The sequence below is a fragment of the Pelmatolapia mariae genome, linkage group LG17 (genome assembly GCF_036321145.2).
Source record: "Pelmatolapia mariae isolate MD_Pm_ZW linkage group LG17, Pm_UMD_F_2, whole genome shotgun sequence".
In the NCBI taxonomy this organism is placed as follows: Eukaryota; Metazoa; Chordata; class Actinopteri; order Cichliformes; family Cichlidae; genus Pelmatolapia; species Pelmatolapia mariae.
In genome coordinates, this window is record NC_086242.1 from 38,952,909 (window position 1) to 38,970,253 (window position 17,345).

The 17,345-nt window shown below is 41.9% G+C and overlaps 1 protein-coding gene across 3 annotated transcripts in view; it reads left to right on the forward strand.

The window, feature by feature from the left end:
- The window catches only part of slc41a2b (solute carrier family 41 member 2b), a 38,642-nt gene extending 23,622 nt beyond the window's left edge, over positions 1–15,020 (forward strand). For all 3 annotated transcript variants that reach the window (XM_063460611.1, XM_063460610.1, XM_063460612.1), the window contains exons 10-11: positions 52–200; positions 12,042–15,020. In XM_063460611.1, the coding sequence (XP_063316681.1) occupies positions 52–200; positions 12,042–12,227 (335 nt within the window). In that variant the 3' untranslated portion in view covers positions 12,228–15,020. The remainder of the gene's footprint in view (positions 1–51; positions 201–12,041) is intronic.
- The last annotated feature ends 2,325 nt before the right edge of the window (positions 15,021–17,345 follow it).

A 17,345-nucleotide genomic window follows, 5' to 3' on the forward strand; every position in this document is an offset into this window, starting at 1 on the left:
GATCCCTCACGTTCACCTCTAATTTTTTCCGTCTTGTTTGTATTTTCTCAGGCGCCAATCATCGTTCTGCACAGATGCTCTTCCTTTCAGCCATCCCCGGTCACCTAATTTTCCTCTACGCCATCCACTTCATGAAGAGTGGCCACACAACCCTGACGCCCATCTTTATGTCTGTCTACCTAGCTGCTGCTATGCTGCAGGTGAGTACACAACCAGTGGAAAGAATTCTAGAATAATCCTTCCACATGAAGCATTTAAGCTCATTGGCTCTTTTTGCAATCCCATCTCAGACCTTAATGCTTCGTTATCAACACCAACAAAAAGGCATTGCTCAGGCTCCTCTGTGATTCCAGTTGTTTAAAGCTGTATAAAGTGACTATGTGTGGTCCGACAGGGGCCGCTTTAGTGACAAAATATTAGGCTCACATTCATCAGTGTACAAAAGCTCTACATCAGCGCTCAAACTGTTGTCTTCAGTTTGCATCAGCAGATTTTTTGCAACATCTACAAAGTTTAAACAGAAGAAATGATAGCATGTTTCTAATCCGCTGTATTAATTGTATTTAAGAGGGTCAGTGAAAACAGCAACACCTGTGTGAAAATATTCCCAGTCAGATATAAAAGGAAGATGAATCTGTGTCTTCCTCAACACCAGGCGGAGATGCAGGTGTGTGTATCCTGTGAATTCCTTGAGTGTTGTGGTTTGAGGCGGTGCCTGAAGGAATCTTATTTTGTTTTGGCAGCAGGTATGATAATTATGAAGGAGCAGCTTGAAATATGATTGGCTGCTTTCACTTCTTAGGTGCATCGTGCTCTGTCTTTAAGGTGTGGAATTTGAAGAATTGAGTTGGTGTGGGGTGTGTGTGAGTGTGTGTGTGTGTGTCGGACTCTTGCTGTGCCCAAAGGCTTTTTAAGGCTTCCCTAAATCTTTAATGCAGACACAGAACATTAAGATGTAATCCCGGCCACTGAGGAATTGGAGACTTTCCAAATCAATTAAGAGCAGAGCCGCTTTAAGGATCCTTCAGTCCCAAATAGAACATCAGATGGCAGAGACGACTCTCGGGACTGCAGGAGTAAAAAGTGTTTGTATCCAGCCTTTTTCACATTGAAGTCACCAAAGAAGAGTGACTGATCTGTTCAAGAGCTGAATCCTGCTTTGTGTGGGTCTTTCTGCACGTCTTCATAGATGGAAGTGTTTTAGGGTATAAATGTTTATTGAAGTAAGATGCAGAAATGGCTCCCAGAAGTACGTGTGCTTTGTCACCAGTGTATTTGTGTAGAGATTCATTATTACGAAATATAAAAGCTCAGTTACAGCCCGAGGTTTCTCCTCATGCCATATTTAATCATCATTTTACACCGTCATATGGATGGATGCTAAACTCTGTAATATTCAAGAGGAAAATGTTGTAAATTCATATGTTTCAGTTTGCATTGTGTTTCCAGTGCCTGCACACGTTCGTGTCTCAGCAGGCAGCCGTTTGAAGAAAATAAAAAAGCCACTGTGCTCTGCTCCAAACAGCAGACAGACACAGCTGATGACACGCTGGTAGCATGGTGGGGCATTTAGTAGCTAAAGAGTTAGAAAGAATTTCAGAAAAAAAGGAGCTTAAAGGGACTAAATATTACCACAAAAATGACCTGATGAAGGTTTAATACTGGAACAGTGGTTCTCAAACTGCGGCGCATGGAGCCACTACAGATGGCGTCTGAACGAGCAGGGAAACTGTCGAAAAAGAGCAAATCTTTTTTTTTATAGGGAGAATAAGCTAAATACTTCTGTGTGCTTTGTCTCTGTTTTGCTCGTGTCAAACATGACCTCATGGGGCTTCCAAATAGCAGCGTTGGTTTACAGCACAGTAAACTGATCATGGAGTGTTTACACTGAGAACTAATGAAGCAAAGCGCTGCAGTCACTAACGGCAGAATCTCACATTGCAGGGGGTCCAGGAGTAGCCGTGTGTCTCTGGGAGGATTGTGGAAAACTGAATAGCACTTGCAGAAGAGTGAGCAGGGCTGGAAAACAAATGTGTGGGTGTGTGAGGATTATAAGCAGGGGATAGTAGCTTCACCTTCAGCGAGCCTCCGCCTGTAATGCAGACCAGTGCAAACGATGCAATGCCCACCAGCAAACTCACATGTGCAAAAAAGCTTGACACTTTAAGGTCGTAAAGGGAGGGCTGTCTACTACTGTAAAGATGCATAATATCTGATTTCATGAGGAACATTAGTTTTAACATTGTTTATGACTTGGAGTAGATCGTTTCTGCACTGGCTCTGAGAAAAAAGCAGCCTTGGTCAGCGCTCTTAAAAGACCCCGATGCACTCACTGCACATCGGGAACTGAAACCACATTATCCACACGGATACATTTCATTTGGTTTTTGCCAGTAAGTCTTTTTAAAGAAATAAATGCTCAATTCAAACTGGCTGTGCGAATACCCAGTTGAGATTCAATATGGACTTATTTTTCTCACACCTCCCAATGTCATTCCAAATTTTCTCCTACATTCGATGCAGCACGAGACCCCATTTGGTAAAAAAAAGTCTGTAACATGGCAGAATTTGATAATGTCATTCAGTTCTACTTTAACTGTAGCAGTCTGCTTCTTTAATAGCAGTGATAAGCAGAAACTGCACACGGTACAGTTTGATAGCGTTCCATTGAAAGTGAAAGCAGAGAAAATAAGGGGAGAAATTGAAACATTCCTGCAAAATAGCCCGACTCACTGTGCTATCTCTGCCAGCTTCACAGTACAGTCACTAGTTAGAAAGGAAGAATGGGGCTGTGCATGTTTTGGCATACGGTGATTAATAATTTTACATAAATCCATAGGGATTAAAAAAAGCCTGGAACATGGCAAGAGATGAAGCATGAAAACATAAACAAATCACACAAGACAGCACGATTTAATGTTAGCCCACAGCACATCCAGTATAAGAATGAGGCAATACTGAATAAACTAAGGCAACGCGGTGCAATCAGTGGTGGTGTGAAGGGAAAGTAGAGAGTTTGAGAGATTGGGATTGGAGGAACTTTGTCTGATGAGGTTAAACAAAGTTTAATAGTGAAGCATATGCATGTCTATGATAATGTTAATGGAAGTTCCTGGATAACACAGAGGTAGTACACAGGAAAATATGAATCAATAATAACTGAGGTAATCATCTCTTACTCTGAAGACATGATCTCATTATTCCAGTGAGTGTCAGATATTATCCAACTCACCGTAGTTTGGGCTCTCATCTGTCAGCAAGTGTTTGGTCCACAAACCAGTCAGCTTCATGCATGCATCAAAAGACAGTATGGCCAGGCTTTCTGAGGTTACGCATGACATTTTCCTATCAAGTACACCGGTTCTGCAGTATAAATGTCAGCTCAAACGCAGTCAGGGTGTCTGTCAGGCAGCGCTCAGCAGCAGCAGGATCTTATTTTGCTAGTTTAATAGAGTAATTGCTGTGAAAGGTTGCCTAGAGGCAAAATACAGAGGAGTGTTTCTGAATGTGCTCAGTAGACGGCGCAACACTTTCAGATGTGAAATCAGCATCATCATCATACTTTCACCAAAACAAAGCAGATTTTATTTCCTGATTTGGCTTTGACTGCTGTGTGAGTGACAGCTGAAACGTGAATCCAAAAACAAACAATGCCTCAAATTTTTGTGATGGTAAAATCCAAGAGATTTTACAACCAGCAGCAACTTTGGGGTTGAAAAATTACGCCTGTAGAGACGTGCCGAATAGCTTCTTGAGGCTGGCTCCAAGAGTCAGTCCCTTTAGACTTCCATGTTAAAGTGTATCATAACAACTGTACTCAAGATCACTGCTTTTTAATAAATCGCACTATTAAACTTTATAAATGCTTAAAGTTAGGGTTGTGGCTGCTGGCACAGATAACTGTAGCAAGCACCTGGCTGCTGGGTGAATGAAATTCACATATTTTATTGTAAAATTTAGCACTGATGCCTAGGGCTGTTCGATATAACGATATCGGATGACGATATAAAAACGTCTGTCATTTCATTTTACGCTATCGTTTGTTTCGTGGTGTCACAAAATAAACTGTTTACGTCAATATATTTCATGGTTTTGATGGTCACTGTAGTGGCTATATTAATTTCTTAAAGTTCTCTCTTTCTCTTATATTTAATATAACCACACTACGGACGGACAAGCGCCTGTTTTTATGTGTTGTCGTTAGCAACAACGACGGTAAAACCTTCGCCTGTCCGCTTGTTTATTTTCCACATAAACCTTTCACAATAATCATCATTTATTTATTTATGAAGATCCAGCACAGAGGAGCATTAGCAGGGCTGTGCGATATGACCAAAATCTCATATAAGACATCTGTCGTCCTGATAACGATATAAATCACAAAATTTAACATTTTCTGTAAATTCTGTGAATCTCGGGCAGCTCGACTTGCGTGAAGTGTTTATGATGTTGCTTATCATGCTTGCAGTAAGAGTCATGTACCTGTTCATCTTAGCTGCTATGATGCCTGACAGGAGCTTCCATGTGGTACTGAGGCAGGTTATTGGTCGGTACTTAGAGGGGACCGGTCCCTTCTGGGGGTCCTTGAGGATCAGGACTGTCCGGCCTTCGGTTAGCCATTCCGGGTGTCTCTCATCGACTAGCAGCTGGTTCATTTGTGCTGCCAGGCACTCATGGAGTGCAGTCAGCTTCTTCAGCCAGCAGGCGTGAACCATGTCGGGGCCTGGTGCTGTCCAACCCTTTCTTGGATGTCTCCCACTGTGATGGTTACTGGACCCTGTTCAGGGTGGTTGCTGTGGTCTGCTCTTAGATCCACTAGCCACCCAGCATTGTCGTTATTGGTTGTGTCCTTCTCCCATATGCTCTTCTAGTATTGCTCTGTCTCCAGCCTTGGTGGTGCTGTTCTCATATTGTTCCCCTGCCACTGAGAGTACACCTTGGATGGTTCTGTGGAGAACAGCTGGTTTATTCTCCTGCCTTCGATATCTCTGGTGTACCTCCTCAAGCGGCTGGCCAAGGCTGTGAGTCGTTGCTTGGCAGTCTCAAAGGTTTCAGGTATGGACAGCTTGCTGTACTTCTTAGGCACCTTCTTCATCGCACATTTCTGCGGCTCCGATAGTTGGCTAACCTCCATCCATGCTACCGTGATCTTGGCCTCTAGCCTCCTCCATGGAGGATATTGCTCCTTGTGGCTGTTCAACTTGTAGCCAAGCATCTCACTGATCACTGCTGCTGTAGTGTAGATCAGCTGGTTAGTCTCTGTAATGGTAGCGGTAGGTAGGTCCGTAGTGCTGCATTCACATCTGGTAGATGATCTGTCTGTACTTCACGTAGTCTTGGAAACCGGCAACGGAGGATCCAAGTTTCAAGCTTTCAGGTCAGTTCCTCTTGCAGTCAACACTTTCTTCCATCGCTCTCGGGGCTTGGTACCTAATCTCAGGTGGGGGTGATGATATCTGCCCCCAATACATATAAATATATGATCAATGCTTGCTCCAAAAGCCAAGTATGGCCAGTATTGTAATGTTGAGGTAGAACCAGCTTACTTTCAGACGTGATTTTTGGCTTCCACAATTGTGAAAAGAAAATCATTGTAATAAAAAAATTCAGGGTTGTTTTGCAAAATCTTGTACTATTAAGCTCTTCTTCTTTTCTGTGGTTGTAAGTCAAGTACACTCTTTCCTTTTGCATGGTTTCTTCCCTCCCAAAAAGCTCAAGGTCACTCATTTTTAAGTGCAGCTTGAGCAGGATGACTAGAAGGGAACCACTGGTGAAAAAGATCAATCTCACAAGGTTGGTGTACAATAAGTGAACATGTGGAAGGGTTATTAATCACTGCAGAGACTGTCATTCAGTTTGCATTCAACAGAACACAACAGTTAGCTTGGGCTCAGCTTTATGCTTTACAATAGCTCAGTGGAGAATCACATGTAGAACATGATGCTGGTAATAAAGGTTTTAAAAAAAGGTTCAAAAAATAAAAGATCTAAAGCAGCCATGCTAATTTCTGTTGCTGTGTTTCTGTTACACTAATTTGATGGAATGCAGCTACTAAAATTGTATCCATGTTTCCCAAGATATGGATGTTTGAAGTTAGTCATAAAAAAGACATCCTGACCAAAAACGTGATTTTGATTTTGACAGATCAGATTGAGACTGAGTGCAAAATTGATTTATGTTTTTAGCCTAAATGAAGACCATAAAGCTTTCTTGTACTTATGAGGTTACAAGGGTTAAAAAATGCTGGAAAAATGAGTAGACTTTCAAAGCAGCAAACTTGCACCAAGGCTGTATATCCCTACAGACCTGTGGCCAGGTGCATCATAAAGAAAGCTGATTTATGCTGAGGAGAAAATATTGAATATAAGAAATGATCCCAGATACAATGAGCTCTCTTAAATTAATCGTATTTGCCACTTAAAAAAGATCTTTCAGTGTTTTTGTATTAAATGACTTCCCTTTTAAATCTTCTAATTCAAAACAGATGAATACAAATGAAATGCTATAATAAAATACCCAAGTCCGTGTATTCAAGTCATTCTCCAACTTAATTTTGTTATAGCCTGGAAAAAGAAAAGATTATTCAATAATGGCTCAATAAAGCAGCTTGCAATGGTCCACAAATCAAGCATTTCACTGAGCACTACTGTAGAATACAGCAAAATCCAATTATGTTTGCCCAGATGATAAATACTAGAGTATCTAATAAAGGGGCTTCGAGTGATACTGTTTGTATCACTGTAGGATTTGCAGGTTTCTTTGAGCACAGGGGTTACATATATACTGTATATATGTTGCATATTTAGCTGAGCTGCAGAGAAAAAGGGGCTCAGAGATGTAACAATGAATAAGCAAAAAGATGTCCACGTAAAAGCTCTATGCACATATCAACAACACAGTATAACCTTACCTCTCAGAGATGATTAAACATTGATTATTTCAGAACATCTATTCATGTCAAAGTCTGGGATGTGTTCGGTGTTACGTGAAAGTCTGTTTTTTGTGCTCAGTATGCTGGATGATTTGAGAAATGTGCAGGTATAAATATATGAGTGACTTTAGCGCAAGTCTTTGTTGTAGTCATTACAGACCACCTTACAGTGTTTGCATGTCTTTTTATCGTCTCACCAGTATCAGAAGAAACACTTTCAGACGTCCATACTTTGTCTGGTAACAAGCAACGTCCAATTATTTACAGGATTAAAGGATTTACATGAAAGACATTCAGTGATTCCAGCAGCGTCCTGAATTGTCTCTTAATCTCATAATTCCTCTGTGTTTGCAACATTACAACTCATCATAGTTCTTTGAAGCAAAGCACCAGCAACCGCACAAACTAAACATAAAGAGTCCTTTTTGGCAAACCTCCAGTCATTCAAGAGTCTCAAGCCTTGGAGACGAGTCAGTCAGTCATTGCGTTTTATGAAAATGGTCCAAAATAAAAGTAAAGTCTGATATTTTTAATGAAGCAAAGACTCTCAGGTTACACTCATACAGTTTAGTCTGCACCATGCCTTGGAAAGCTTGTATTCACTTTAGTTGGACATGAGCAGGTGTGTCCATGTAGCACAGGGGTGGGCAATTCCAGGCCCCGAGGGCCGGTGTCCCTGCAGGTTTTAGATGTGTCCTTGAACCAACACAGCTGATTTAAATGGCTAAATTAGCTCCTCAACATGTCCTGAAGTTCTCCAGAGGCCTGGTAATGAACTAATCATGTGATTCAGGTGTGTTGACCCAAGGTGAGATCTAAAACCTGCAGGACACCGGCCCTCGAGGCCTGGAATTGCCCAACCCTGATGTAGCACAACTGAGAGCTGCTGTCAAAAAACCCACATTGCCCCAGAACTAAATAAGCTACAAAGCAAACAGAATGTTAAACTTTCCTGTCCTGAGAGAGTGCTGTTATTAACAACAAGACAACCAATCCCAGTCTGACTGAGACCTGTCAGCCTATGGAAGGAAGAGTTTTCTGCAAGCTTCCATGTTCCTTGCTTCGTTGTCTGCCCCCCCCCACCCCCCCCAAAACCAAAAACAAATTCAAGGACACAAAGGTCACAGTGATTAAGAATAAAACTGCCTTCAGGTAATATCTGGCTAACCCCCCATCCTAACTAAGCCGACCTCAGATATGAGCGAGAGACAGAAAACTGAAGCCATACCGGCTCGGATGGTGCCCGGATTAACAAGGTCCACATCAGAAGTTAAGGAACCAGGACAGACTAATGAGGGGGGGGGGGGGGGGGGGGGGGTTTACTGGAATAAGAAGGCACAAGTAGGGATGACATGGGAACAGGGCACTGTTGAAACACTACTATGCACGTAACCCCAGTGGAAGGAGGTACATGAAGAGGATGTGGGACCTTGGGACACTGGGAATCTTCAAAACCCAGCATCCAGACTGACCAGTAAAGTAAATGTCAGCTTTATTGTCAGAAACCATATGTACAGATCATACACAGGAATTTAAAATTGCAGTGCTCCCAACAAATAGTAGCTCAGTGTTCCAACATTCGGAAGAAGGGACTGCTCTCGGGGGGGGGGATCATTACTCCAATCCAAGATTGAGTACCAAGTACGATGGAAGGAGGAGCGTTGAGTGCAAGAGGAACTGACCTGAAAGATAGGATCATTGCGAAGGTGGAAACCTGGACCCTCTGTAGCCGGTTACCAACACTACATCAAGTACCCTCAGAAGGTCTACTTGAAGTTGTGAATGCAGCACTGTGGATGATCCCTACTGCAACCATCACTGAGGCTAATCAGCTGATCTTGACCACGGCAGCAGTGATCAGTGAGATGCTTGGCTATAAGATGGACAGCCTTAAGGAGCAGTATCCTCCATGGAGAACGAGACTAGAGGCCAAGATCAAGTTAGCACAGAGAGAAGGTAGCCAACTATCGGAGCTGCAGGTGCGATGAAGAAGGTGCCTAAGAAGTACAGCAGGCTGACCTGAGGCCTTGGAAACTGCCAAGCAAAGACTCACAGGCTTGGGCAGCCGCTCGAAGAGGTATGCCAAATAAATAGAAGGTAGCTGTACTCCACGAAACCAGCCGAGGTCTACGCTCAGCGGCAGGGGAACAATATGAGAACAGCATCATTTTTTGTGTCTTTCAACTATATTTTTATTTCAGTCACCTGTGTAAGTGGACTGTAATCGAAAAAACTGACTTAAAGGCAGACGCAGTCGAACATGGCCATCTCCAGAGATCAAACAGCTTCTTTGTGTAGACAAATCATCCCCCTTCACTCAGGCATGATTAAGGAACCAGGTACAGGTGCTGTGATCGAGACGGCTTGATGGATCGGCACTCTGCTGGAGTTCCTTTTTTCATTTTTCATTTGCTTTATCGCATTTTTAAATTGGATGTGTCTCATTCGTTGAAAAAACGCGGCCCCGAAGCTTTGCACACAAGCGCCTCTCCTTCCCCTCCTGCCTGAAAACCAAAGCTAAGCTGTGAACTGTAAATGATAGATTGTAGTCGGCATTTTTAGATCCAGGATGGTTCAAAGGCAACAATTTCAGCAGCTGAGAGGATGTGCTGCCCTGTCACCATGAATGAAAGACAAAGTGACAACGCCCGTGCTTGTGAATAGGTTTGAAAGCTTGTTATTTACCTGAGAGACGCTTTACAGGGTCATGACTGAAGATTATTAGATGTGAAAGCAGGAGACCGCATTGTTTAACCGTATCAGATATTCCATCACAGCCAAAGACAAGCAGGGCTGTCAGCAGGTTATCAGAACTCATACATTAATGTTATTAAACACAAAACATTATTGTCATAACCAAATCGTTCCCCCTCTTCTGATATCATCATCCTTCGTCGTATACTTTGCATGATGGTATCAATCAATGTCTGCAATACTTTGTTTGTCGAATGTTTTCACTGCCAACTTGGACAGCTCATTTCCTCTTAAATTATAGACTTGTCCTTATCTTTTAATAGACTTTTCTTTTCCTCTCGCCACCGTTCCACTTCATGTGTGGAAACTTGAATTATGAATAACACTCTAAGAACTCGTCTCTCGGTCTGCTGCTCTGTCCATTACTCCTCCTCGTCTTTGTCGCCGTTGCAGTTTTAAGTGTTTATGCTACTCTGCTTGGCATTTTAAAGCACCTATTCATTTTCTTTCTTTTTAAGTATGAAGTTCTAAGGTTGCTTTTCTCTTTCTTATGATTGCCAAGAAAATAGAAAAATACTACTTGGAAAGTCAAAAGAAAGAAGGAAAAGTCAAGACTTCCCAAAATTGCCATTATCATAATTATGATTATTATCTACATTATGTTGCCGTTTAGAAAGCAGCGTGTCTGAGAGTCTGGAGCTATATAAACATGCTGCTGTGCAGTTATGTTTGCCACTTCACTCAGAGAGTTTGAACATTTGAGTTACGTACTGCACTGTTTTTCACCACTGTCACAACCCGGCTCATAGGAAGTGACAAACAAATGGGAGACCACACACAGGCTTCTAAAGGCTGTAAGACATATTTAATGAAAATAAGGTAAAGTAACTTAAACACAATTTAAAGGACATAACAGCCATAACTGAAACTCCAAATGAACAAGCCAGAGACAGAGCCAGTCAGAGCGAGAGAGAGCCCCAGCTGGTTCAGTCAAAGTGTCTTTTATATGCACTGGGACTGGCCTCCTCAGGTGTGCTGCATCTGTAACTGGGTCAGCTCCATCTACCTGCAAGAAACAGGTAACAGAAAAAGCAAAACGCAAGGCCAGCCCACTGGCCGTCACACCACTGTGATAGCCAGTCCTTTCCTAATAATAAGTATGCATGTATGTATAATTATACTTTATATGGAGTGGTTTGACACTGAGAAATACAAGTTAGTTATCTTAGTTTTAGACAAAAAGGAGTAACAGCACGAATCTCCAGCTTAAATTCAGGGTATATATTTTGCAACACAGGCATTAAGTGTGACGCGCATCCTATTCAATTAAATATATTTATCAGTGATGTCAATAGATTAAAAAAATTAACTAATTAATCTCACAATTTTCTGTAATTAATCGCAATTACTTGATCAATAGCCTGGTTGTAATTACTTTTTTCCAACTTTATATTTAAACTTGTAACTGACATTTATGCAATATAATGAAGTAAATGCAGAATAAACACAAAGAATGTTAAATGCTTAAATTCAAAGAGAATTTGAACAGTTTTCCTTTAGCACAGGCTCTCCTGTGAAATACAACTTAAAAAAACATCTATAGACTAATATATAATATATATATTAGTGCTGTCAAACTATTAAAATGTTTATGCAGATTGATCACAGGGTTAATGATTAAACATCATTTATTTTTATTCTATATTAATTGCGTTTCATTTTGCATGAGCAAACAGACTCGAGAAAAAAGGGAAAATATCCGAAAATATCAGTGTGATACTTTAAGCTGGAAGTGCTTCGGTGAAAAGAAAATTCCTTCTTGCACAACGTGCAAAATACTTTATGTGGGTCGACTGTTCCATCTTGTTGTTTATTTAATGCTCAAATTTCCCATGGAGAGGGCCGATGTGCGTTTTTCATCTTCCATATTGAGTTGATTGGTTCAGCTGCCCGTCACTACAGACCAGCTGCCCCGTGCGCATGTGCGCAGGTAACTCTACTTGGACAAACTGCCCGAAATGCGTTTATAGAAACATTGCAGGGACTTTGAGTCATTCTGCACTCCAGGTGCGTTAAAAATTGTAATCCCGTTGACCGTGATGGTGGATTAATTTCAATAACCCGTTAATTTTGACAGCACTAATATTTATATAATCACAACAGTTGCCTCAAGGCACTTATATTGTAAGGTAAAGACCCCACAATAATAATAACTACGTTCTAATCCTGTAATCGTAGCAAGAAAACAGAGACGTGGGTTTACCTGACATTCTCATCGTTCATATTATTCTTACAGGGATAATAGATTTTCTGCTCCGTGTTTGTCTCAGTGAGCCCACCTGGTATGCGTGTGTACTTCCTGTATGCTCTCGATCAAAGAAAGCTGCCTTCTAATCCTTCTCTTCTCTTCTTCTAGGTGCTACTGTTGTTGTGTATAGCAGACTGGATGGTGCACTCAATATGGAGGAGCGGCAAAGACCCAGACAGTTTCTCCATCCCTTACCTGACAGCGCTAGGGGACTTGTTGGGCACCGCCCTGCTGGCACTCAGCTTTCACTTCCTGTGGCTCATAGGAGATCAGGACAGCGACGTGGGCGACTGAAAGCGTGCCACTTCTCCGTCTCTAATGCCCTTAAGCCTTGTTGTACTGCGGGTGCTCCCTGTTGCTGGTCAGCACATTCCTTAACTTCACATCCTGGATGAAACTTTTAATCTACACGATGGTTTAAAAATTGTTCCTGTTTATTTCTACATGCAAACCACATCGTACTCGTTAAATTTGTTTTTGTGTAGCGATTGTGACCTGCATCATTTGCACCAAAGCACTGCTGGTCTTGTTCACTGGAGCAGGAAATCACCAGCCATCGCCCACAAACCTGAAGAAACCTTAACTGGTGGACTCTGCAGCCCAGCATCAGTCAGAGGTCTTCAGTGAAAAATTAAAAACATGTCTTATATGTGGAATATGTTTTGGGGATTGTGTCTGCCACCATGTCTAGTCAAGATCAACAAGTGAGGCCTAGAGTGACTGTTAGCAGATGAACTGTTAGCAGTGACCGCTACAGACTCAAGAGAACAGCTCGAGTTTGTACTGATGGTACGAAACGTTTACCTGTGTACCACGTCTGTGTATTTTTGTTTTTATTTGTTTCATAGTTTGTGTTGGATTTCTCTGTTCTCTGCATATTTAAGGAACCTTCCTCTCCTGTTGTACCTGCGTTCTGTGCGTTTGTAATATCACCAATCAGCTGTGGGCTGGAAATCTGGGGCCGCCTTGTGGTGTGTGGCCTTATCAGCAAAAATGTAAGGTTCTGTGGTTTGTTTTCAGATGGCGTCCCCGTGGATCCGACTCTTTCTGGTCAGTCTTGTGGAGAGCCACTGCTGTCACTTTTTTACTTTCTCTGTGTTCTCAGTGTTTTGTGGATTGGGGACCAAAACATCTGCTCAGCATTGATGTACCTGTCTTTGTCTGAATTTAAGTTTTAAACCAAGAATCATCTTATTAAAGATGCTTGTGTTGGAAGGTGAACAGGGGTCAAAACAGATTATGCCACATTGCTGATAGTGGACCTTTGATTAAGTCCTGACCCACAAGCTTAACAGCCACAACTTACCTGGAGCAGTACTTGGTGGGGGTGGAGGTGTTGGTGGGTTCTGGATGAGGGGTCTTTTCTTTTGTTACTATTCCAACACCTATACTCACAAGACTAAAGTGACAGGAAAGGATCAGGTGTTGTATAATCTAAGATGTACATGTTTGGTCATGTTGCAGCGGCTAGTTTCAGGGTTAATGTTTATTAAGTTACTCGGTGAGACTACCAGTAACATACCTGTCTTAGTCTGTTTACGTTGTAGACTTCAGTTAGCTGGGATAACATTGCATTTACCAAACATATTGTTTAGACCTCACGCCGGAAACCTGACAACTATAAACTGGAAACCTAAGAAGCTCTGCATAACACTACATACGAGCACTTTAACGACCTGTGCAGGGACGTTCAGATGATTATTACATGCTTCATGCTTCAAACGAGTGAGCAGAGAAGCACAGCACAAACATTACTATAATTAGCCTGCGAGTGCACAGTGACACTTTTAATGATACAGCCAGTTTGGAACTAAGTATCAGTTTAGGAGGTATAAACAGCCTGACTGACATTTATATCTTCAGGATTAATAGTTAATGTTTCAGAGAGCAGGAAGTGTATTTCGTATGTTGTACATCACCCTTTACTGTCACAATGTCACGTCCTTTTTACCTGTAAACCTTGGTAACCAACAATGCCAACCACCCCACAGCTCCGCCTCCCAGATCAGATCTTGTGCCTGTGTCAGTGCGCCCTCTGACCTCTGTTTGACCTCTCTTCCTCGTGTATGATCACTCTGATGCTGGTTTACAATTCCACTGTTTGGAATTTTCCTTCAAAGACCAGCAGGTGCCTGTCCCCGTGGGAACACGGAGCGTTCTCATTACAAGGTCCCCATGAGCTCTGTCACCACTGTCTCATAAACAGTCCAGACCGACACGGCGTGTACAGCTGCACAGGTTCAACTACAACAACCGCTTTCTTTGTTGGGAGCCTCACTGCTCCACCTCGGGGCAAACCCAGAGCAGCCTGAATGTGCAAACGTTTGTAGCACCTGTACAAAAATATGAAATACTTTCATTTGTGTGTATTTTGGGTCACTTTAAATAAAATCATCAAATTTTAGGCTAAAAAAACCATTTTTAGTCCTGTCAAATATGACCCAGAATTAATTTCTGCTTTTTGTTTGTCATCTGTTTGTGAGACGAGGTTTGTGAAACAGAGTGGGACCACTGGCCTTCCACAGTGGATGATCACATGCCAGTCACATGCTGTTTACACGATGAATCCTCAGTTCTCAGAATCCCGATTGAACAGCAGATTTCACCTTGAAAAGATTCTTTTTTCCGAATGTATTGTTTCATTATTCAGAGAGCAGTGATTCAGCTGAGTTAGCCTGATGTTAAATCATTCCCTGTAGCTCCTCCGGGAATGAGATGGGAGATTAAACCCACTCGTTGAAGTTATCCTGAAGCGATGTGCGTATGTGAACGTAGCCAGTGGTTCTCTTTAAACCCAAAATGTGCCTCTCGAGATTTACTGGTTGACGAGGTATTTTTCACTCCGTCACACCATTAATGCAACTTTCTTTCTCCTGTATTGTAACACTGTGCAATGATCTTCTTTTGTACTCTCTCAGAGTTTCATTCCAAAACAGCATATCCACCATCCTAATTGTGGGAAACGACATGCAGATATCAGACGCGTTCTCGGATTGGGACTGTTTTTTGGAATGAAACCCTTTGTTTAGGTTTGTGGCTCATATGGGCCAGAAATGATTCAAAAATAATAAATATCCTTGATTTGAAAAGCAGTTTATTTCTGGGTGTTTTTGTTGAAGCCATCATATCAATAATCAGACTTCATTTTTGAAGTCAGCTTGAGTATCTTGTATGTCTGAATATGCAGAGAAGCCAGAAGAAGAAGAAGAGGCACATGTAACATCCCCCTTTTTATGTGAGCGAAGCACAATTTAACAGGTTGAACTTCTTTGCAGCTTACTCCTTTTCATTAGGCATCATTGGCTAAGGCTCTCCAGAGAGCAGAAAACAGAGATTCATTTATATGGTCTGCACCAGTTTAATCCCATCAAGACCATCAGGCTGGAAACCCAGCATGATCATATGTGGGTCCTTATTACAACCAAAGAAAACACAGGCAGTGTGAATATGAGAATATTTGACAGTTATTATTTGGGTGTGCCGTGTGTCACTTCAGTTTTCCTGAAATCTCTTTAATCCTGTTTGATGATGATTAAAAGCATGATGCCAACTGTTGGGTTTCTTTTCTCTGTGACTGAAACAACAAAACATCAAAGTTTTTTCAGAAGTGGGAACAGAATTTACTCGCTGGAGCCGAGAAGCGACTGTACCTCAGTGAGCTGATAAGGAAACAAGCAGCTCCCGAGAAAACAGTTCCTCTAACATGATGGCAGCGAGAATAAGATGCAGCTTGAATGTTGATTGTCACAATACATGTATTTCTTGGAAGCAGGAGAACAGAGCATCAAAAGGAAAGGCGGGGTGGAGGGGGGGCTGCTGATCCTCTGCGTGGCCTGAATTCAAAGTCTGGGATGTATAACTGATGGATTTCCCATATCTCTTTGAACTTGGTGAGGAGCATCCCAGCAGTCTTCACAACTTTCCAGGATTGTCAAGTAGATTTTCTTGCCCTTCATGTGATCAAGCTCAGAAGCAGCAGATATAGATTATTTATGTTTATGGATTTTCTTTTGCTGGCTGAGAGGATTAGATCAGATGTACTTTAGATGAGGGGTTTGCATCGACTAACAGCACAAGCACACAAAAAAAGGCTTGTTATGCCAGTCATGCATCAGGGTGTATTGTTGAATTATCTAAGGGCAAAGCTTTGATTCATATGCAGTTTAACGACGCACCTCTGTGAGAGTCTACATTGTTCCTTTTTAACAAGGTCGACTGGGACATTTTGCTAGCTTAATAAACTGAATGGTTATAGTTTGTGGCTATATACACCTTCTGCAGGCTGCTGGTTGAGCAATATTGACCCAGCAATAAAGCCTCCAGCCCCACCGCGCTCTTTCAATCAACCCACAATACTCGGTTAGCTTGGAGTGTGTTAGTATGGAGCAGAAGTGTGGCACGGCTGGCAGCCTGCGTGTGAATCACTGAGCTGCTACCTGAGGTCGTCAGGAAAACAATAGATGCTTCATACGCACCATCATTGAAAACACATTTTTCCAGAGGCCTGTGCGTCCTGCTGTTTAAGCTGAGGTGACTGTTGAGGGGCAGCTCACATCACAGGTCATTATTATGTATTTTCACTCTGCCTGCTTTAGCCAGCTCGATTGTTTTGGTAAAAACTGCCTAATTTTTGGAAACGGCCACTTTGAAATTGACTTTTTAATTTCACTGTGTGAAATTTAATGTAGGAGCCATTTCCTGTCTACTGAACTACAGCCACTGTGTCTCTCTGTAGAATAAAGCGTGCCTCTACCTGTGATGGGGAGCTCATTATAGTGACATTAGAACAGGATGTAAAAAAATCCTGTTTCAGCTTCTTTTGTTTGGTGGGTGAGGATAAAACTCCAGATAAAAAACTGTAAACTTGTGTCAAATCAAGTTACAAATGCAGATCCATCTGCTTTGGCAACTTCTGGGAGGCAGCCAAACGTAGCTAATATTTACCTTTTTTATTTATTGAGTAACTGATGTGACGTACAGAAAAAGACCTCAGTTTGGTACGTGACTCTAATCTTGTTTCATTATATTGCAGGGTAAAGGAGACATTTCTATAGATCATATCTGCAGAAGCTGGCACACACCAAGGCAAGCCGGAAGCTTTCGGACAGTCTTTGCATCATGAAGCAAAACTGCTGAGACCATGACAACAACCAAACCATTGTATTATGTGGTCTGCATAACTGTATATGTTTATGCAAAATCACCTCTTTGCAAAGCTGTTCAGCTCTTAAAGCTGAGGTCACGCGGGAGTGGCCTGCAACACATTTTTGAACCAGTGATTTAAACTCTCTTTAAGGGGGGAAACAAATAAACAACATTTGATTTTTTCTCTGAACTTCTGACAGATTTTTATTGTTCATTCATACATATTAAGATAAATGAGAGAGAGTTCCTGGGAAAAGCAGAAGGCAG